The following is a 22,721-nucleotide window of genomic DNA, read 5'->3' on the forward strand; positions in this document are numbered from 1 at the left end:
GCATAGCTTTAGCTTGGGCTAATTAGCTGTGTGCTGGCAGGGTTTTATTCTTCACAGGATGAGCACAGTGTGTTTCGGATCCTAACCCGCCCCGAAGCGGGGGAGTGAAGGTAATACCGACGGGTTCTGGACACAGGGGCGAAACCAGTTTCTAAAACAATGCTGCGAATTTCACTTTTGTTAGGAAAGAAAATGGCTTCTATTTGGAACTCGCGGTTCCACCTTAAGTGCCACTCGTCTGAATGGAGCTCTTTTAGCATTTAAGATGGAACAGAGAATTCAGATACGTCTTCTAGCTTACGTTTCGTCTCTTAATCGTTTTATATTTGTTAAAATATGGGTTTATCACTTAAAACGGGAACTTATTTGAGATATTTAGGACAACTCTCAAGTTATTTTCTCACTAGCTTCTAAACTGAACACGAGTTTATTTTGGTGGCTAAGGTGTAAAAAGACCCAATCTCTTATTAAGTTTCAAAAATGAGTATTTATTATTATTTTTTTAATACAGAACTATTAAAAAGTTTCCTTGGCAGTTAGGGCTACAGAAGAGACTCGGCTAACGGTTGCTGACAGGGATTAAAGGGAAAGTCCATACACTTTCCAAAATTCCTCTGTAACTGAGCTGTGAGCTGTGTTTTTGCAGAGGTGTTTTGTAAAGTGTTTGACTGTAGAGGAAGGTAGCGAGTCTTTCCAAGTAGCTTAGAGAAAGCTATTAAACTGAAGTAGTACCCAGAATGGTTGTAATAACGTTATCATTTCAGGTCTGAGATATTTTTTAAAAGTGCTAATGGAGGTTTGTTCTACAGCAAAATAGATCCCAAAGGAAACATATTGAAACACGGATTCAGACAGGGTTTGATACGTCACAAACTTAAGAAGCCAATCCTGTCAACTTCAGAGCAAAGCTTTCCAACTGAGGGTGAACGTAGATGCGAGGACTAATTTGCGGACATAGATCTGCGTGTACCGAATCAATGTTTACATCTAATAGGTTTTTAATAGCATTAGGTGATGCCTGGTTCCATTCACCACCACTGTAAACAATCAACCACTTCCTAAACACTTTCCATCACTGTGTTTATAGCACACACTGCATTTAGTTGGGATATTAAACACTTCACTAACTGTTTATATTTCATTTAATCACAGTATTCAGCAGGTTTTCTACTGATATTAAATCTTCAGTGTTTGTTTTGTTAATCTCCAGTCAGCATGACCGCTGCTGCCCTGCAGATAGGAGACCAGCTGATCCTAGAAGAGGACTATGATGAGAACTATATCCCCTCAGAGCAAGGTATTTCATACTGCCTTCCTGCCTTCTATCATCACGTGTTTAGAGAGAAAGAGAGATGTTTACTTTGGTTTTGCAGTGACTCAGAAGAGCTTCGCTAAGGTGCTTAGTAATCCATAGCTTTAAAAGGATAGACTGCCTTTTTATGACACTTTTATTTTTGTGGCGGAGCTGGATTTCTGAACCAGAATGAAAAAGATGATGTAGTCTTTAATCTTGTGACTGCTTATGGTTATTTCTGTGGCGTAAAACAACATGAAACAGCAGTGATACTCTGCGACTAACCCATCTGCATTAGTGAACACACACACATATATATATATATATATATACACATTGGTGGTCAGCGGGCCTCAGTGCTCAGGTAACTTTTTTTTAATCATCTGTGAATCCCCAACGCTAATGTGGCTTACACTTCCCCATTGGAGAATCAGCAATTTCTCCCATATGATTCAGTGAGCTATGAGTGAGAACCAGTCTAAGCGTTTGTCTCTTGTCATCCTTATTTCTCCACAGAGATCCACGAATACGCCAGAGAGATTGGCATTGATCCGGGTCGAGAGCCGGAGCTCCTGTGGTTGGCGAGAGAGGGCATCGTCGCCCCGCTTCCTCCTGAATGGAAACCCTGGTAGGACTCATCAGACATTGTTATTTTATTGATTGATTCATTCATCTTTATGTAAGACTTCTCTAATCTCCATCCTCTCCCTCCCTCTGCAGCCAAGATGTGACCGGAGACGTTTACTACTTCAACTTCTCCACGGGACAGTCCACCTGGGACCACCCCTGTGACGAGCAGTACCGCCAGCTGGTGGCTCAGGAGAGAGAGCGAGCTCAGTCACGACCCACCAGAACCGGAAGCGGTCCTGCTGCATCCGGCTCCGCCCTCTCTGCCACCACTACAACCACCACCAAGAAGGACAAGAAGAAGAAGAAGGACAAGAAGGAGAAGAAAAAGGAGAAGAAGAAGGGCGAGCAGGATGGACTTAAAGCTCCAGGAGTCAGTTTCCTCTTCTAACATCAGATACATTCGGGGCGAGATCTTTCCAGATTTAATATGATACGCATTAGCTGTGTATGGGCTGTGTAGTCTCACCAGCCAGAGTGTTGTCTGAGGATTTGGTGTTTCAACAAAAACACACCCTCTGGAAACAAAGCTGCAAACATAGTATTATAGGCATTATATCTCATTTTGGAAGGCGTAGTAAGGCGCTGTATTTTACGTACACAGATATTTGTTTCCAGTCTGTGGTGTTTTATATGGAGCAAGAGAATTAACCGTGTCCTACACAGTGAGATAAACTTGTGTGTCCTCTTCTTCTTATGTAATCAGTCTTATGCTCAGTCTTCAGGTGCAGGTACAGCACAGAGGAGGACAAGAAAAAGTAGGAAGGGAAGGAAGAAGAGTTCAGATGAAAGGCAGGGCTTATCCAGAGAGCAGCGTCTCCTGTCTCCAGAGTCTCGCACAAAGCTTTCTCCCTCAGTCCGGCCCCTTCTTCTTCCTCCTGTTGTGTCTTTCATAAACTCCTTCAAAGTGCTGGTGGATGCTGAGGAAATTCTAGGCAGGAGCTTATTGGCCGAGATGATTGTCCGTCACGAACGCCCTCAGAGGGAGAGCAGCAGCAACAGCAGCACAAGCACAGAATCTGAGTCTTGTAGAGCTCTTCCAGAACTGGAAGGTGGTAGCTATGTCCTAGATGAGTCTCAACAGGGCAAATCTCATGCTGTAGCTCCAGTCACAGTGGAGAATGCAGGGGGTTCTCTCACAAGTCCAGACACAGATGGAGAGATGGTGGCAAGGAGAGGAAGGAAAAGACCAGCAAACCAAAAGAAAGTAGATGACATTGTTTTGAGCTATGATATTTTAACTCTAGAGGACGTTGTTGGCACAGTTTGTAGCTTCTTAGAGCATCGTCATCCCACCACACACTCTTCTACCCTTATCCTTCCTACACAACAGAGAGAGAGAGAGGGAGCGTCAGTGACAGGTCAGAGGAGAGAAGAGGTAGGAAGGCCAGAGGTGAAGGCACAGAAATGGGTTTAGGGAATGTTGACAAAACGTTTAACTTTCAGTGTAATTTAATGCAACAAGTATTTAATTTTGAGTGGTCATTTCAGCATGGTGGCGCTGAAGGTAGAGTCGCTCCTCACAGACAGGTCACCATTGGTGAAGAGTGCGGTGTATTCTCCCTGTGTCTGTGTGGGTTTCCTGCGGGTGCTTGCACAGTCCAAACACACACATTTTGTGAAGATGAGTGACTGTGTGAAACCATCCACAGGTGTGTGTGACTGGGTGTGAAAACAGTCTAAACTCCGTTTCAGTGTATTCTATTCCCTCTGTCCCTCTACTTTCCTTCTCTCTGTCTTTCTCAGGCTCTGGGTCCCTTGGCTCCTTTAGGCTCTCTGGCTCCTCTGAGAGGTGTGAGTGATGCTCCAGTTCCAACAATACGTGGCTCTTTGGGGAGTTCTGCAGGTCTCCAGCCTCTAAAGAATCCACTTGGGGTAAAGAGACATTCTGAAAGAGGCTCCACTAGGGGTAGAGAGACTAGGGGTGTAAAGATAAGCTAAGACAATGATGCTTCTGTTAGCTGGCATGCTAAAACTGGGCTTGGTGTTAGTGTTTAGGTCAATTTATGCTTCTGGACTGACTCCTGCACAGGTGCCCTTTGCCACTGTAATATTTTCATACTTCTTTGCTGGTGCCTGCGTCACTCTGTAATTATACTGCCAAAGCACTAGGGCTGAATCCCAAATATCTTCCTCCGCTCTATGTAGTACACAGTGCAGTAGTATTAGTTTTATAAATCTGTCAAATGCACCATTTAAGAAGTGGAATATTATTTGGGACAGAGCATAAATTCCACACAGTGCCAGGAAAGCCCTTGTACAATCTTTATATTAATTCCCCAATGCCCAAACTAATGTCTGAGGAAATCTCTTGCTGTGAATGCGCTGCTGTCTGTGGTCTCTGTAGTGTAGAGTTATATATTTTTGGATGTCCTCGGTTCAGGTGGAACTATGTTTGTCCGTCTGAGGAGCAGTCACCGTCGTTAGGGTCTGTGTCGACGGGAGGTGTAGTTACATTTCTGGGGATGTGCTATGTCATACGGTTCGAACGGATGCAGGACCTATGCATTGTTTAAAGTACATATTAGGAGCAGAAGCATAAACTGGCCGTTAGTGTTCTCCTCCAAGCGTGTTGTGCTGCCCAGTGATGGAGCATGCTCAGTAACACGGTCTGACACAGGGTGATGTTACTAGTGTTTGTATCGGACATGAATAAGAAGAGGGAGAAAACTGGGGGTAAGAGCACACTCTTATCTGTGTGTGTGTGTGTGTGTGTGTGAAAGGGTGTGTCTGGAGTGAGCTCCAGCTTGCTGAGAGGACGTGAAGAAGACAGGCCGTCTCTGGCTCCACCTGTATTTCCCTTGGACCAGGAGGATGATGAAGCAGAGGAGGACGAGGTATAACACTGCGGTATAAGACTCAAACATTAAAGTCACCCCTTTTTTTTTTTTCTACACCCACTGTCCATTCTCTCAGCTCCTCTGACGTTCTTCTGTTGCTCTGCATACTTTGTTACCCCCTATCCCCCTGTTCTTCAGAGCAGGTGTGATGTGGTGGTGGATCATTCTCAGCGCTGCAGTGACACTGACGTGGTGGTGGTGTGTTAGTGTGTGTTGTGCTGTGCGAGTGGATCAGACACAGCAGTGACACTTAGAATGACCCAATACCCGAATCATACCTGCTCTGTGGTGGTCGTGAACATTGAAGAACAGAGTGATGAAAGGGGGCTAACTAAGTATGCAGAGCAACAGATGGACTACAGGTTGTAATTGTAGAACTACATATTACTATAATGCTTTATTTTGGCTGGTGGGTGAATATATCTTAATGATCTGTGTCCTACACATATATATTTTAGGGTCTGCGTGGTTCGTCTCGTCTGCTGCATAACCTGCACCTTGACCTGAGCGCTCTGGGCGGGGGACTGCAGTATGAGGTAATGTGTGTGTTCATGTCTCACATCTTATGTGTAAATGTTTGTACACACTCCATATGAACCGTGAACGCAGTTTCATTAAGGTGCAGCATAGGTCTGTGCTGTGACCATGTATGTGTGTAAGTCTGTGTGTGTGTGTGTGTGTCCAGGACAGTGACGTGAGTGGCACTGGTCCAGCTGAAGAGAAAACTGAACTAGAGCTCCAGGACTTGGCTTTGTCTGGAGACCACAGTCCAGAACTGCCTTCTCAGGTATTTTCATCATCTTCATCGCCCTCATCATCACTCTCTCTCTGTGGGTGTTACTTTCTAATTACTCTGGCCACTTTATCAAAAACACCCACTCCTCTCTCATGGCTGTGTGCTGCTTAGATCCCATGTGTGTGTGATGAGTTAGTGCCAAAGTGAGTCTCTCTTGTGTTTTCCTCCTGACTCCTGTAATCCCGGTTGTGTATTGTGTGTGTGTGTGTGTGTGTGTGTGTATGTATAAAGGTGCTGTGTTTTTGGAACCTGTAGTACGGTCGTGGCTGTCAGTGTGTTTCCTCCTCATCTCTCTGAACAGCCTTCTTCTCTCCTCTTCTCACTTCACTTATCAATTCCCTCTTCTCTCATCATTACTTCTCTTCCCTTCTCTTATAATTACTTATCTTCTCACCTCACTTCTCTCTTCTTTTTTCTTTTGTTCTCTTCACTTCTGTCTCATTTTTTCATTCTTCTCTCTCTCTCTCTCTCTCTCTCCCAATGTCTACCTCTTGTAATTTTCTTTCTCATTCTTTCTCTTTTTCATAGCCACTTTCTTTCCTATTTATCTGTTTCTTCTTTCTCATAAGTATGTTTTTCTTTCCTGTTTGTTTGCTAACGCTGTTCTTTTTCTCAATGGCATCTCTCTACTCTGAAATGCGTGAGTGGATCTGATCCTTTCCTGTCCACATCTCAAATCGTCTTGTAACACTCCTCACCCTCATCCTTCTGTTTCCTTCTCCGTTCATCCTGCTCTCTTCCTTCTATTTGTCTGTCTGTCTTTCGCTCTCTCTTTCTGCACCATCCACCTCCCTTTCTCCTCCCTTGTGTCCCTATAAAAGGTTTCCCTTCATGGGTGCCATGTCTCTACCAAGCCACCGGGAGGTAGCAGAGACTGCAGCAGTGCTGACGTTCTCCCTCCCAGCAGCAGAGAGGAGAATGACAAAGAAGAAAAAATGAGGGATGGGAGAAAAGATAGCGCTGAGCAGGAGAAAGAAGAACATGGAGAGAGGGCTGAGAAAGAGAGGCAGGGAGACAGAAGCGAAGATGCCATGATGGAGGGAAGTGAAGGCAGTAAACGAATGAGTGGAGAGGTGGAGCATGGAGCGAAGGAGGGGGAAGGAAAAGAGAGTGATGAAGAGATGAGTGAAGACAAAGTTATTGTGCACTCTGGGGAAGAAGAGAGACCCAGCATCTCTGAGAGAAATGACAGTGATGAAGATGAGGCTGTCAGATTGGCCGAAAAAGAGGAGGAAGATGAGAACGACGGAGAGCAAGACAAGGAAAGAAAGACAGAAGATTGGAAAATAGGAGAAATCCTGGAAAAAGACGAGAAAGGTGAGATCTTGGAGAGATTTGGAGAAAAGGGGGAGGGGACTAAAGCTGAAGAGAGAGTAGAGGATGAAAAACATGAAGAGGAAGAGAAGGTGGAAAGCAAGATAGAAGAGAAGAAATCTCCGGGAGGCTCAGAGAAAGATGAGAGCGATGGGAATATTGAGAGATTTGAAGTGTCTGGACTTGAAAAGGATGAGAAAGAGGGAGATGAAGAGGAGACAAAGGAGGAAGAGAAGAAAACACCAGAAACTCCCCCTCAATTTGGAGTTGAGGGGGAGAAGGAGGAGTCTGGAGAGGATTCCAAAGAGGAGGATGAGAACGGAGGAGAGGAAGAAGAGGGAGAGATAGAAGAAATGGACGAGGGAAAGGGCAGTGAAGAAGTGAGGGATGAAGACTCAGAGGAGGAGATAGAGAGGTTCAGCCACAGTTTTGAGGATAATGAAGGAGCAAAGAGAGGAGAAAGAAAAGGAGTAGATGCAGAGAACAAAGAAGTGAGTGATGAGATGGAGGAGTGCATTGAAAGAGAAGAAGAGGATCCAGATAAAGAGGAAGGAGGGATAGAACACATGAACAAGAGAAAGGGTGGTAAAGAAGTGAGGGATGAAGACTCAGAGGAGGAGATAGAGAGGTTCAGTCACAGTTTGGAGGAGAGTGATGAAGCCAGTAGAGAAGTTAGAAAAGAAGGAGGTGCAGAGGACAAAGAAGAGAGTGATGAGATGGAGGAGTGCATTAAAAGAGTAGAAGAGGATGAAGTGAAAGAGGAAGGAGAGATAGACAAAGTTAACGAGGGAATGGGAGCTAAAGAGGTGAGGGATGAAGACTCAGATGAGATAGAGAGGTTCAGCCACAGTTTGGAGGAAAGTGAAGGAGCGAAGAGAGAAGGACGAAAAGAAGGAGGTGCGGAAGACAAAGAAGAGAGTGATGAGATGGAGGAGTGCATTGAAGCAGAAGAAGAGGATGATATGAAGAAGGATAAAGGAGAGATAGATGAAGTGAATGAGGGAATGGGTGGTAAAGAAGTGAGGGATGAAGTCTCAGACGAGGAGATAGAGAGGTTCAGCCACAGTTTGGAAGAGAGTGATGAAGCAAAGAGAGAAGGAAGAAAAGGAGAAAGTGCGGAAGACAAAGAAGAGAGTGATGAGATGGAGGAGTGCATTGAAGGAGAAGAAGAAAAGAACAATGAGAGAGAGGAGAGATATTTGAAAAGCTCTGAGGAAGAGTGTGATGAAGGAAAGGCGATGAGTTTGAAGCGTGATGAGGAGGAGAGAGATGGTAAAGAACAAAGAAGGCTCCAGTTGGAGCGTGAAGATCTGGAGAACCTTCAACGTAGCGGTACAAGACCTGCACGGAGGGTCAGAACCTCACAAAGCAGCAGTCAGGAACTGTCTGAGGGAAACGGTGAAGAACCTCAATATTCCAGATCCGCAGCACTGCTGAAATCCCAAACTGGACGGCTCTTAATCGCAGCCCTCCAGCCTGAGTCCCAGCAGAAGAACCTTCCAGAAAGGAACGTGGTCCCAAAGTTGGGTCAGGTCTCCAGCGAGGTAGGCCACGGTGCTGTTGTGGACGCTGTGTGACCCTTTATCCCCATGCGCTATATGTCCAAAAGTAACCAGACACCCAAAACCCCACCCTATGATTGAACGGGATGCTGTGGAGCAGCAGCACATGAGCCTAGGACCACCGTACTCAGCTTAGAGTTGTAGTGTATTCTCTAGAGCGATGGATGGAGCTCCATCCAATGCCTTTGGGACTAGCACCAGAACTAATCATCCAACCTCCATCAGATCCTCACAACAGTGTTCCAGCTGGGGACCAGCTCCCTCTCAGTGCCCAGACTTTTGGACATATAGTGGACATCTGTCCTCCATGCTCTTTGGATGGAGGTTAAGTCCTGCTGCTCAAGCCCAGTGTGAGACACATTCTCTCTCTTTCTTTCCTCCATCTTTCCATCCATCTATCTTCTAAAGTGGTAGTTGGACACAAATTATGTTTACTCTGTTCCCCCTGATGTAGGTGATCAGCCCAGACCCTGGTATCTGAAGTTCATGCCATTTTTATTTCTCTTCAAGATGATGGTTGCAGCTGTTCACTATTCCGTATATCACTCACTAAACATTGCACAATTATATTGAACTGAATTAGAGTAGTGAATGTCTTTTGGTTATTTTTTCCAAACAGCGCAGTGTATTATGGGTATCCACTAATGTCAGGTAGTGTAAGTGGGATTGTTGGACACTGCTACAAAATGGTGGAACCCAAAAATAGTGCACTACATAGTGAACAGTGAGCCGTTTGGGAGCGATAGTCTGTGCAAGGACATCACTCTGCGAAGTAGGCAGGGCCAAGGCTGGACCTATGGAAGCAAATCTGTCTTATCAGACTTTGAAATATTACCACCTTTGAATTTGTAGCACTGATTTTTTTTTACACTGAAATTCTGCATCTGAATATAATTGCTCTTGAATTGAACTCGTGAATTTTCAAGAACACATTTTCACTGTTATTGTTCAAGGTTAATAAATTCAGATAAAAACATTCAAGCTCAAAAAAATTCAAACAATATATTTCGAAGTTGCTCAAATTCGACAGATGGAATTCAGATGCCAAAATACGAGTTACAAAAAATTCAGATACACATCCGGGACACCAAGGATGAGCAATCGATTCATTTGGATTTTCTCTTTCACCTTAAATGTTGTAGTAGTTGCATTCTGTCGCCGTGGAAAAACTACACGTTTAGCTTCCTTCCGTGGATATTATCTCTTTATTTTCAAAGTGTCTAAAAAATCTGAAAGTCTCACTAAAGACACAATATAACAGACTATTGATATCCTGAAGATGAAGAAATTTTACTGTGGAATTTTTATGTAATGGCCCTGTGAACATTGCATATGATATGACAGAATGTGGAAACATCAAATCCAGCCTCCTGACTGACTCCTGACTGCCTTCACCAACCAATTTATAATCGGCTCGGAGTGCAGAAACTCTTTATTGAACATACGGTGCAGGCAGATATTTGAGATTCAGCCTTGTTTTCACTGAGGTGTGGAAGCATCACGAATCATCTCACGTTTTCAGATAAGAACTATTTTATTCAAGTTTAGACAGTCAGAATAAAACATTATCCCCCAAGAATCTGTTCCACCCTCAGTGTGCGGGGTCAGCGCGGTCAGATTATTTACCCTGTAAATAATTACGGAAGCTTTTATATGGTCTATGTGTGAATAACTCACAAAAGCAGAGAAATTCATCAGAGGCTAATGAGTTAGCTAATATGTTATGTAAAATGCTAATATGGCTATCAGCGGATAACCGCCTTCTCCTCCTCATTCTGAAACACAATAGGATCCCTTTAAATACTGTGAGTGCCTCTTCAGCCCATGGAGAGGAGCTGTGTAATGCGATAAATGTATCCATCTTTCATTGTTCATTTTCATTTGTTTATATTAGTGCTGGAGAGTCTGTCCCCAAACTGATGACCACAGCCCAAAACTTGTGATTGAAATGCAAGCATATAAACATTCATGCTCACGCACCTCTGAGTGTTCGCTGAGAAGTAACCCATCAAAACATTTTCTCAACACCCTGTCGGCAAAAGAAGTTTTCTCTAATGCAACAAACTTCAGACCCCTAACAGGTCTCGGCTGATTGACTTTATTTGCTGCAAATAGGGGACAGTGGAGTAGCTTTGCCCAGATCATGGCATTAATCCCTCCATCCAACCCTATCTTCATCCATTCATTGGTTTCCCTCTGTGTGTGCCATTGGTAAAGGCTCTAGTCCCTGCTTGTCGCTGTGTTCTGTCCCGCTGAACTGTCACAAAGCAGAAACAACAGGAAGAATGAATGGATAAGTTAATGGTCAAAGACTGGACTGTAAACCCAGAGGATTAGACCAAATTGCACCAGACTGGACCCTACTGACCTGCACCACAACAGAGCGGACTCCACTGGACTGGACAGGACTAGGACCTGGAGCATTAATGTTCTGCCCAAACCCGACTGGACTGGAACCTTCCTCTACTGCTTCTATCCAAACTGTCCATTCTTTACGTTCCTGTGTGTCCTGTGTCTCTTTGTGTGTGTGTGACCTGCCTTTGCTTTGTGCTTCATGTGTCCATCCAGATACTTTATGAAATCTTCTTTGCTGTGGATGAAGCATTGCATGTTTGTTGTTAACTTCTGTTTGTGTTTGCATGGGAATTTGATACTGTTTCTTCTTGGTCGTGGACAGGAATCCGAGGCCAGTAAGCACATGGAAGACGTGTCATGTCCTACAGATGATATCAAGGTACTCTTCCATTCCTCCTTTACTGTGGATGTAGTGTTGGGCGATTCCTACATGGACGTATCACATTGTACAATGTAATCATATTTTATTTATTATAAATGAGTAATCAATTAATAACATTAATGCACTCCTTATTTTCGAAGGGGATATATTATAACAAAAATAAATCACTAATTATCATTAATGTGTACTGGCCAAGTCAGAAAAAAGAGAACCAAGCGAAAACAGCTAAAAACCAGAGCTTCTGCTCCTCGCTCCTCACTGCTGTGCGCTCGGGGTCGGGGTGAACAGCGAGCGGCTCATTATCATTTAAAGGAACAGGTGCTGAAAGTGGGCGTTCTGAACAGGGCTGTTTACACAGGGGGAGAACACTGCTGTGGGGCTCGTGGGTTCCACCAGCATTCACATGTTTACTGTGCTATTATTCCTGACTTCCATTTTCACCCATGATGCCTCACTTGTAATTAATGATGATTTTCTCATAAAACGTTAGATGGGTTTCCACTCCAAGTTTTCGGAGAACATTCTGGACCTGACAGATCTTTCTCCGGCAGAGAATTCAGCAGAACAGGTCAGTGCACCCTCAGCTCATTCTGTAATCTCCGATCTAATGCCCCCGTAGGTGAAAGAGTGAATGAATAATTAAGAGTCAGGCTTGATACTTGGAGCTGTAACATTTTCCTGCTGTCCTCAGGAGGACAAAGACAAGGATGGAAACAGAGTGGAGGATAGTGATGTGGACGAGAGGGAGCTGAAATCTGCAGCTGGGTATTTTCCTTTACTCCAGTATTTGACCCATGAGTGTCCTCTTCAACACAAAACCAACACACATCCGCCAAAACATTACAATTACCACCTTGTTTCTACACTCACTGTCCATACTCTCAGCTCCACTGACCACTCTGCTCACTCTGTAGATCTACAAATACAAACTGTAGTCCATCTCTTGCTCTGCATACTTTGTTACCCTCTTTCCCCCTGTTCTTCAGCGCTCAGGACCCCCACAGAGCAGGTGTGATGTGATGGTGGATCATTCTCAGTGCTGCAGTGACACTGACGTGGTTGTGGTGTGTTAGTGTGTGTTGTGCAGTGTCACTGCTGCACTGAGAACAGTCCACCGACCAAAAACATGCAGCCGACAGCGTCCTGTGTCACTGATGAAAGACTAGAGGACGACTGACACACACCGTGCAGCGACAGATGAGCTACTGTCTCTGACTTTACATCTACAAGGTGGACCAACGAGGGAGGAGTGTCTCACAGAGTGGACAGAGAGTGGACACAGGGTTTAAAAACTCCAGCAGCACTGCTGTGTCTGATCCACTCTACACCAGCACAACACACACTAACACACCACCACCACGTCAGTGTCACTGCAGCGCTGAGAATGATCCACCACCACATCACACCTGCTCTGTGGGGGTCCTGAGCGCTGAAGAACATGGGGGAGGGGGGTAATAAAGTATGCAGAGCAACAGAGCTACAAAGCGCCCCTGTACAGTCAGTGCAGCTGAGAGAATGGACACTTAGGAAGTGGTTTAATGTTTTGGGTGATTGGTTTATAACACTGTAGATCAGGTGTAAATGTGAATGTGAATATATTAATCCTTTCCTTCCTCTTTTCAGCCACAGGCGTCTGCCAGGCGCAGGACTGTACGAGCCTTACTCTCCTCCATCCTCTTCCTCACTCTCCAAACCACCCAGCCCTCAGCAGCTGCCATTCAACCATAACATCAACAAGAGCACCCCCTTCGGGCTAAGACCTGAAACGGCCCGCGGGAGACTGACTAGAGGACTTCCTGCCAAAGACGAGGCGGATGAGGAGGAGCTGGAGGAGGAGAAAAGGAAGCAAGAGCAGAAAGAGGAAGAGCAGAGAAAAAGGGAGCAGAAGGAGCGAGAAAAAGAGGAGAGGGAGAAGGAGGAAAGCCGGGGGAGGGAGGAGCGGAAACTTGCAGAGGAGTTGGAAAGAAGAGGGAAGCAAGAAGAAAGAAAGAGGGATGGAAGAGAAAGAGAGAAACTTGCCTCGTCACTGCTCAGAGAGGTGGTCAGTGAAGACGAAGAGGAGAAGGAAGGAGAGGAGGAGAGAAGGAGGCGGAGGAAGAGAGAGCAGGAGGAGAGGAGGAGAGAAGAAGAGAAGGAGACAGAGAGACAGATGGAGGAGGAGAGGAAGAGAGTGATGGAGGAACGAGAGAGGAGACTGCGCCTTCTGCGCGTGGAGCTGAAGGCAGAGGAGGAAGAGGAGGAGAGGAGGATGAAGGAGGAGAGCGAGGAGAGGATCAGGTGAGGGTGTGAATACTGATGGGCTGCTTTTTTTTTTTTTTAAGTCTTGGTCTTGTGTGGTTTTTAGATCACAAGGTTAAAACCACTGCAAGGGGAAAGTGGGTTACACAGATGACATGGTTAAAGCGCCCCCTTTATCTTGACTGTATCTTGTTGGTGTCTGTAAGTGTTTATTCACTGTTTGAATTCCCACAGAAACTCAAGTGTAACTCGAGCTGTTTAGTTTTGTAACACTTTCTCTCTGTGTTTACTTTCATGCAGTTAGCGCTCTCCTGAATTTAGAGTCAGTTCCACCTTAAGTAATGTAACTGTAACAGCAAAAATAAGTCAGTGTTACCCCCCTATGGAGCAGGAATAGAGCAACATCCTCATCTCGGTTCTCTCCGTCCTCATCTCGAGTCTCTGTTGTCTCCAGATGGCGTTTCTCTGCCGTGAGCAGAGAGAGAGAAAGCCTAGCACCGGACCCAGACACTGTTTTTTTACCCATTTACAGACACTGGGGTTTCGTAAACACATTAGAGCGGTTTCCAGAGCAAACCGACTGCAGAGCAGCACATGGAGAGGAGACAGAGCTTTATACACAGGGTTTTTGATGAAAATAGTGAATATCGCCTTTAAAGGGTCAGAGATGTTTTGGCAGCAGAAACGTGACATATACAATAACTACATATGTAGATGTTAGTAGTATATTTGTGTGTGTGTGTGTGTGTGTGTGACCTGTGTTCCAGGGTTCTGAAACAGCGGATGCAGAGAGAAAGGAAAGAGGAGGAGGAGCGTCTGGACCAAGAAACACAAAGTCAACTACAGCAGCTCAGAGAACAGAGCCTGAAAGAGAGAGAGGCACAAATACACTCACTCAGGTACACACACACACACACACACACACACACACACACTGTACAAGTTTAGATTTTATAAGCCATGGTTACTCAGGCCAGAAGTAAAGTCTGTAAAGCCTGTCCTGGAGGGCTGGCAGTAAGTGGCATCTCTATTGGACACTCTGCCCTTACAACACACACACACACACCTCAGTTGTGGGTAAGGTGCCTTCCTCAAGGGCACTTCACCTGTGGATGTTGAGGGAGTGCTGTTCCTTCATTCCCCCGGCCCTATTTTTCCTGCCAATAATGGGGGTGGAACCAGCGACCTGCTCTCCCCAAACAGGCTGCAGAAAGAACATATTTCGTCTGGTAACAGAGTGTTGCAGATGGAGATTCAGGAAAACTATGTCTGATCATTCCTGTGTCCACAGGAAGGAGAACGAGGCGCGGATGAGGGAGATACGGTCCGAAATGGAGGCGGAGAGAGAGCGTCTGCAGGAGCAGAGGAGGCGGGACCTGGAAGAGATGAAGGCGGAGTCAGAGGAGGAGCTCAGAACTGAGAGGAAAAGGCTTCAGGAGAGGAAGGAGGAGCAGTTGGCGTCCCTCCGACTCGAGGTTAGAGAGGAGTCTCAACATCTCTGTGAAAGTTAAAGGGCCTGTATGTAGAAACTGAGATTAGCAGACGGATACCTCCTGCTTTCAGTGTGTTTTCACAGTTCAGCTGTTTATGTGGCTGTGCGTTGTTTGTTAGGGGAGAGCCAGCGACAGACCGAGGGATCTGAGGAGTCCTCGACCTGAGCAGCAGCTTTCTGAATACCAGAGAGAGGTAAGAGAAGATTCTGTCTGTCTGTGAGGAGTGTGGTGTGTTCTCCCTGTGTCTGTGTGGGTTGCTCTATTGGTAGGTGCAGTGATTGTGATATTGCCTACAGGTGTGCGTGTGTGTGTGTGTGTGTGTGATACCAGTATGAATCCAATATCAACTTAACAGCATGAACTGGTGCACTCATCCTTGTACATGTTTGTGTGTGTGTGTGTGTGTGTGTGTGTGTTTGTAGCTGACCGAGGTGTTAAAAGAAGTGAGGGAGGAAGTGCAGAGAGAACACACCCGGAAGCTGGAGCAACTCAAAGAGGAACATCGGCAGCAGCTACACACCATCAGAGTAACACACCTGGAGGAGGTACACAGTGTGTGTGTTTGTGTGTGTGGCTTCAGTTGTTTTATCCACTGTTATCTATAAACATGGACCAAACCCAGTGAGTAAAGCTTGAAAATGTTGTATGAAACCACACAAGGCTTCAGAAAAAAACAGCAAAATTAACTGACGGACTGAGTGTGTGTGTGTGTGTGTGTTTGTGTGTGTGTAGGAGAGCACGCAGAGGGAGCGATTGCTAAACACTCTTCAGGAGGAAAGAGAGAGGCTTCATTCCTCTCACGCCACTCAACTGGAGCAGCTCAGAATTCAGCTCGACTCTCAGCTCCACGGCGTCCGCAGAACACACTCGAGGAAGGTCCGACGCTGACCAATCATGGCCGGTTATTCAGCAGGAATTATTGATATTGGCCAATAATTTAGTGTGAGATTACAGTGATTGCACGCTGCCCAGTATAAACAGACACAGTGTGAGAACACTCTGTAAATGTGTATTTCAGCTTTCAGTTTACACAGATGAAAAGAGCACACACTATATATCACTATAACATACCTGTGGGGTTAAAGCAACACTAGGTAAGGTATTTTTCCTCCTGAGCTCCCTCTACACTGGTAATTCACTTTTTACAGCACTGTCCTTAAATCAAGGACGAAGGGAGAGGGAAGGGGGATTGTTTCCTGCTCACCTCCTAAAGTTACACAGTAGAGTTTCTGCAGTTTTGAACCCAGAGTAGCAAAGACAGAGGCTCTATTCTGTCTTTTACAGTAAAAAACACTACCTAGTGTTGCTTTAATTCATGAAACTCTAAACTATATTTGCACTTATGCAGTAAAGCATGGTTAAGTTTCATTGTAGCGTGTGTGTGTGTGTGTGTGTGTGTGTGTGTAGGAGGCTGAAGTACAGGAGCTGATGGAGCAGCTGGAGCTGAAAGCAAATGAACTCAAAGCTCAGGAAGCCAGATTGCAGGCTCAGGTATCTACCCCGTGTTCCTGTTCGCCGCACATTAGGAAACCCACAGCACAGATATAATTATCTCTCATAATAAAAGTAATAATCATTTTTAACAGTAAAAAGAAATATTAATAATATTTAGCACAGTTTATGAAGTCAATTTCTCCCACAGTGACCTGCTTTGGTCCAAACCCCACGAGCCCCACAGCAGTGTTCTCCCCCTGTGTAAACAGCCCTGTTCAGAACGCCCGCTTTCAGCACCTGTTCCTTTAAATGATAATGAGCCGCTCGCTGTTCACCCCCACCCCGAGCGCACAGCAGTGAGGAGCAGAAGCTCTGGTTTTTAGCTGTTTTCACTGGGTTCTTTCTTCTCAGTATTTACTCAGTGCTCTTATTTCTCCGCGCTCGTTGTGTCTGTTTTGCTGTGTTTAACCTCGTCTTTGCGCTCTCACGTAAACATGGGTCCAGAGCTCTGATTGGACAGACTCAGACGAGGGGGCGGGGCCATTCTAAAGTCTCTGCACTTGACGTCAGAAACGGAGCAGAATCAGAACGGCTCGTTTTATCCTGTGTTTTCTGACTCAGGCAGCGCACAGAAAACTGCCTGGGGTCTTGTTTCACAGTGTGTGGGTTGGTGGGCTCCAGATTCACATATTAGTTCTCTTTGGTTCAGTTTGCTTTCCTGACATTGCATCTGGAGCATGGTCTTTAAATTACTTGTCATTCCACAGCATTGTCTCTGTGTGTATGTGTGTGTGTAGGCAGCAGATGTGAAGAAGAGGAGGCAAATGCTGTGTGAGGAGGAAGATGAGGTCGAGAGGGGGATAGAGGTGCGAATGTGGGGATCATTTACTTTACTTTTTTTATTGAACTGAGATGAAGACTGTTTTTATCTGTAACCAGCAGGTCAACATATCATAACAGTCTCTCTCTCTCTCTCTCTTACTCAGTATTCTCTTTTACTCACTGTGTGTGTGTCTTCGTTTCCCCAGGCTCTTCCCCGTCTCCGCGCGGAGAGAGACCGTCTACGCACCGAGCTGGAGAGAATGAGACAGGAGAGAGACAGAGTGATGGATGAGCTAGAGCGAGAAAAGGAGGAGAGGAAGAGAGTGAGGAATGAGCTAGAGAGAGAAAAGGAGGAGAGGAAGAAAATGAGGGATGAGCTAGAGAAAGAGAAGGAGGAGAGGAAGAGAGAGAGGGAGGAGAATGAAAGAATGAGGGAGGAGAGAGAGGCACTGCAGACACAAGTGTCTCTGATGCAGGACAGGTGTGATCGCCTCAGTCGGAGAGTCAGGTAAATAACACAAACACACACACACACACACACACACAAACACACCATTCCTAACATGGACGTGGTCTCTCTGTGTCAGTGAACTGGAGCAGAGGGAGAGCACAGAGCGAGAGGAGGAGGGGAAGAAGAGTGCAGAGAGGGTCAGAGAAAAAGAAGAGATGCTGAGAGTGGAGGATCTCCAGCATCCCCGGTCTCCTCCCCCAGTGTCCCGAGACAGTCAGAGCAGCATGGACGAGTAGGTGCACGTGTGTGTGTGTTGTAAATTAGATAAGAGTTCAGTTAAATACCTACAGAGTTTTCTCCCTCCCTCCATTTCCCTCTGTCTTGTTTGTTTCTCTCTGTCTCTGTCTCTAGTCTGAGGGAGTATATCTTGTCTGAGGGGGTCTCTCTGCAGAGAGCTCGACGCTTCTTAGAGAGACAGACGGGGAGTCTGCGAGAGAGACAGGCAGCTCTGAGAGCAGCTCACAGCAGCCGCCAGGACCCCTCACCGGGGGACTTCACCACCCAGGGCTACCCCAGCCTCCAGCAGGTGTGTGTGTGTGTGTGTGTTTTAAGAGAATTATGACTTGAGCTGTCCACTACTGATGATCAGTTGTTGAAAAATATTCAGACACTGAACTCATCGGATGGGCGGCACGGTGGTGCAGTAGGTAGTTGCTACAGTCACACAGCTCCAGGGACCTGGAGGTTGTGGGTTCGAGTCCCACTCCGGGTGACTGACTGTGAGGAATGTGGTGTGTTCTCCCTGTGTCTGCGTGGGTAGTCACCCGGAGGAACTACCAGGGTGTAGTCACAGGGAGAACGCACCACATGCCTCACCCACAGAGACACAGAGAGAACACACTACACTCCTCACAGACAGTCACCCGGAGGAAACCTACACAGACACAGAGAGAACACACTACACTCCTCACAGACAGTCACCCGGAGGAAACCCACACAGACACAGGGAGAACACACCACACTCCTCACAGACAGTCACCCGGAGGAAACCCACACAGACACGGGGAGAACACACCACACTCCTCACAGACAGTCACCCGGAGGAAACCCACACAGACACAGGGAGAACACACCACACTCCTCACAGACATTCACCCGGAGGAAACCCACTGACATATACTGGTATATGAGTATATATATACCACAATGAGGCGCTGTTGGGGTTTGAATGGTTAACGGCGAGGGTTCTCTGTGGCAGGAAGCGAGAGAGCTGGAGGAGTTCAGGGAAACGGTGCAGAAAGGACAGACTCTTCTAAGAAAGAAAGAGGAGACCCTTGGACAACTGGAGACTTCACTGGCTGAGGAGGTCACACACACACACACACACACACACATGGTCACCTTCACTAGCTCACTCTCCTTCATTAACTCATTCACTCACTCACTCCTTCACTAACTCATTCACTCACCTTTACTAACTCACTCACTCACATTCACTAACTCACTCTCCTTCACTAACCCATTCACTCACATTCACTCACTCACTCTCCTTCACTAACCCATTCACTCACATTCACCAACTCACTCACCTTCACTAACCCATTCACTCACATTCACTCACTCACTCTCCTTCACTAACCCATTCACTCACATTCACTCTCTCACTCTCCTTCACTAACCCATTCACTCACTCACTCTCCTTCACTAACCCATTCACTCACATTCACCAACTCACTCACCTTCACTAACTCATTCAGTTACTCACCTTCACTAACTCACTCACTCACTCTCCTTCACTAACCCATTCACTCACCTTCACTAACTCATTCAGTCACTCACCTTCACTAACTCACTCACTCACTCTCCTTCACTAACTCACTCACTCACTCTCCTTCACTAACCCATTCACTCACTCACTCACTCACCTTCACTAACCCATTCACTCACATTCACTAACTCACTCTCCTTCACTAACCCATTCACTCACATTCACTAACTCACTCACTCACTCACCTTCACTAACTCACTCACATTCATTCACTCATATTCACTCACTCACTCACCTTCACTAACTCACTCACATACTCATTCACACTCACACGCTGCTACACTGTACTCATCTTTTACACACACACATTCACATAGATAGTCATTCATACTCACTCAGTCACTCACTCTCAATCCCCCTTACACACACTCAGTCACTCAATCATATACATACTCACTCACACCGATGCACACACTCTCAATCACATACACATTCACTCTGTCATTCATACTCACTCAGTCACTCACACTCAGTAATTTACTCACAACCCCCCTTACACACTCTGTCACTCAATCATATACATACATATACACACACACTGACACATTAACTGTCACTCACATACACATACCCTAACTCATTCAGACTCCACAAACACACGCTTACACTCACTCAGTCACACGCCCTGACACACACACACACCTTAACACACATTCAGTCACTCATTCACACTCACTCTCTCTCTCAGCTGTCCTGTGATGATGGAGAGAGGTTGGTTGGAGACAGGAAGGTGACATTTGATGTGACAGATTCAGAGACCAGCAGTGTGTACGACCAGGAGGGAGCAGGTAACACACATACACGCGCGCACACACACACACACGGTTCATTAGAAGACGTGTGGTGTGTAAGGTGCTCTCTCTCCTCCAGCTCCCAGCGTCCCGGGGAAGGTGCAGCAGTTGGCCGAGTCTCTGCAGCAGATCTCCACTCAGCTGAACTCGGTGCTGGGGGCGCTGGGGTCTCTCGCTCATACCACGGCGCCCCCTCTGGCCACTCCTCTAGTCCAGCCATTCTCTCAGCCTCATCATCGCTTCTCCTCCCTCCCCCCTCCCCCCACATGGGCGTGGCCTCCAAACCCCACATCCGCACCTTCGGTTTCCGGGTTCCCAGGGTCCAGCGTTAATGGAGGCTCAGCGGCGCGAGGGTCCGACCTCCTCAACGGACACTGGAGCAAATACATGCCTGGTATTTACTCAGCATTATCAATAATATTCATACTTTATTATCAGATGTGGGGGTGTAGTGTTCTCCTCCAAGCGTGTTGAGCTCTGCTCAGATGTCTACTGGGCATCAAGCTGCCCCCTGGTGTTTGGTTATAGGCAGAGAATCACGTGTCAATAGCAGAGTTTAGGAATGAGGTGGGGTCCAGAGTTTAGTGAGGTGTGTGTGTGGGGATTGGGGTGGGTGTTGGGTTGTGTAGTGAGTGTCTGTCGGTCACAGGGCGTAGCAGCTATTCTCCAACTTCAGGGCCACTCTGTCTCTTTCTAAATGCAGGTGTTTCAATGGATACCAGCACACCTTTTTCTTCCAGAGCTCTTACACCATTCTCCGGATACACTCCACGAAGGTACACACACACACACACACACATGTGATTTCAAAGAAAACGGATGATCATGTCATGCTTTGTTTTGTGTGTGTAGTCTCTCCTCCCTCCAGTTGAAATCCTCAGAGATGGACAGTCAGACATTACAGGGATTAATTGAAGAAAACAAGAGATGGCTGGAGACACGACGCAAAGACCCCAACATGTATCCTTACACACACTCTGCAGTATTTCTGTAGTGGTGTACCTCATTCACTACCTTTCCTCTAGTCCACACTATTGGTGCTTTTCCACTGCGTGATCTCTACTGGACCCTGGTGTCCCACTCCCACAGCTCCCCCCTGAAATGTATCAGTGTCGTCTCTAGCCTTGTCTCTAAGGGGAACAATGGGCTTTGGAAACCACAACAACGGCGGCGGCGGTAACGTTAAGAGGTATTTACTCATGGTGTACTGGCGTGTTGTTGTTGTTTGGGACTGAACACAGCTCCGTCTTCAGTTCAGACAGATCAGTAGAGTTTGTTCCTTCCTTGTTGCAGCGTCCAGCTCTCGCTGGATTCTTTCGTCAGCCACCGATCCAAGGAGCGTTTGAACCTCTTCAAAAGACCACGGCATAATTTTACGAGCTGCCGTCGTGAGTCGGATAAAAACAAACGTGATCTCTGCTGCAGCTGGGGATTTTACAGATGGAGAGTTGGTGCTGGTCGTCTGCGTTGCGTGGCGTAGAGTGACGACTCTCTCTGGACAATCAGTGCTCTGCAAGGTTTACACTCCACGGTTTAGTCCCTACTCGACTCGCTCTGAACCACGAGAGAACAGCCACTAAACAAGAACCCGCTTCCAGAACCAGAACAAGGACCTGATTCACCTGGTGGAGGAGCAGGAAAAACAAGTAGTCCAGTAGGAACCATGCAGTGTTGGGAAAGGTCCAGCACACCGGTCTCTGTGGTTAGAACCTGTCCACTGATGTTGAATGGAGCTGCACACACCGACCCAGTGGGGATAGGGATAGTGTTGATACAATAATAATTTTCCACCTCTTTTCTGACCTCTGTCCTTAACCGCTTCCCAGGCCTCTGTTCTCTCGCTACAGGACCCCCACCTCCACGAGTGGTTTAGTCCAACTTGGCCTGGACGAGAACAACCAGATAAAGGTGTACCATTACTGAACGGAGACGAGAGGGGGCCAGGGCCGTCCTGCGCGTCTGTGTTTACACTACAATCTCAACAACAGTCGTAATAGTTGTAGAGGTCCTTTTTAAAGAGAAGTTTTGTGGGAGCTGTGCGGGAATTGATGCAGTTTCTTGAAAAAGCACATTTTGTGGCGGGGGGGCGGAGGCGGAGTGTTATTCCACAAACAGGCTTTCTCCATTAATACAGATAACTTCAGCCTGAGGTCCAATAGGATATGAGCTGAAGGCTGTTCCTCTTCCAGAGGGAGTCTTGAACATTGGATCTAAGTTACCTGGCTAACAGAGAAGCTGTTCTCTCTGGAACCCCGACCCTGAGCAATGAACCTGTAAAGCCCTCTCCTGGTGTAGAATTTTTTTTATTTTATTTTTGTAAGTACCGAATAAAGTGTTTTATATCTGTGACTCAAACGTGCGCCATGTTCCTTACTTTAGCGTGGACCAGGGACAGCTGAATATGGCTTTGGAAAGAGGGACTACCCTTTGGGGGTTAGGGCACTTCAGCTGTGGATGTTGAGGGAAGAGAGAGCGCTGTTCCTTTACTCCTCCA

At 46.4% G+C, this 22,721-nt stretch overlaps 2 protein-coding genes across 3 annotated transcripts; both read left to right on the forward strand.

The window, feature by feature from the left end:
• LOC136693464 (centrosomal protein of 164 kDa-like) lies at positions 1-22,550 on the forward strand. Of its 2 annotated transcripts, XM_066666761.1 has the most exons (29): positions 1-110; positions 1,211-1,297; positions 1,811-1,922; positions 2,015-2,294; positions 2,640-3,299; positions 3,668-3,796; positions 4,645-4,758; positions 5,220-5,297; positions 5,447-5,548; positions 11,111-11,167; positions 11,661-11,738; positions 11,862-11,935; positions 12,794-13,447; positions 14,176-14,307; positions 14,700-14,883; positions 15,020-15,094; positions 15,324-15,446; positions 15,634-15,777; positions 16,309-16,392; positions 17,133-17,201; positions 17,364-17,665; positions 17,745-17,900; positions 18,020-18,194; positions 18,867-18,974; positions 20,125-20,224; positions 20,307-20,621; positions 20,931-21,003; positions 21,080-21,187; positions 22,054-22,550. In XM_066666761.1, the coding sequence occupies exons 2-29, from the start codon at positions 1,216-1,218 to the stop codon at positions 22,148-22,150; spliced, it is 4,665 nt and encodes a 1,554-aa protein (XP_066522858.1). In that variant the 5' UTR covers positions 1-110; positions 1,211-1,215; the 3' UTR covers positions 22,151-22,550. The 2 variants fall into 2 exon arrangements, with proteins under 2 accessions (XP_066522858.1, XP_066522859.1); XM_066666762.1 differs by lacking the exon at positions 2,640-3,299.
• On the forward strand, positions 6,493-8,448 carry LOC136702152 (uncharacterized). Its single transcript, XM_066677067.1, has one exon. It carries the CDS (start codon positions 6,493-6,495, stop codon positions 8,446-8,448), a length of 1,956 nt encoding a protein of 651 aa, XP_066533164.1.
• Positions 22,551-22,721: the final 171 nt, after the last annotated feature.

Source organism: Hoplias malabaricus, chromosome 1, assembly GCF_029633855.1.
Source record: "Hoplias malabaricus isolate fHopMal1 chromosome 1, fHopMal1.hap1, whole genome shotgun sequence".
NCBI classification, from domain to species: Eukaryota; Metazoa; Chordata; class Actinopteri; order Characiformes; family Erythrinidae; genus Hoplias; species Hoplias malabaricus.

What these genes read in the sequence shown, in the direction of transcription:
- LOC136693464 (XM_066666761.1), top strand. Translation starts at nt 1,216, where the DNA reads ATGACCGCTGCTGCCCTGCAGATAGGAGACCAGCTGATCCTAGAAGAG. An exon ending in ATGAAGCAGAGGAGGACGAG is followed by an intron (nt 4,759 to 5,219) that starts GTATAACACTGC and finishes TATATATTTTAG; the next exon opens with GGTCTGCGTGGTTCGTCTCG. An exon ending in CGACGCAAAGACCCCAACAT is followed by an intron (nt 21,188 to 22,053) that starts GTATCCTTACAC and finishes ACCGCTTCCCAG; the next exon opens with GCCTCTGTTCTCTCGCTACA.
- LOC136702152 (XM_066677067.1), top strand. Translation starts at nt 6,493, where the DNA reads ATGAGGGATGGGAGAAAAGATAGCGCTGAGCAGGAGAAAGAAGAACAT.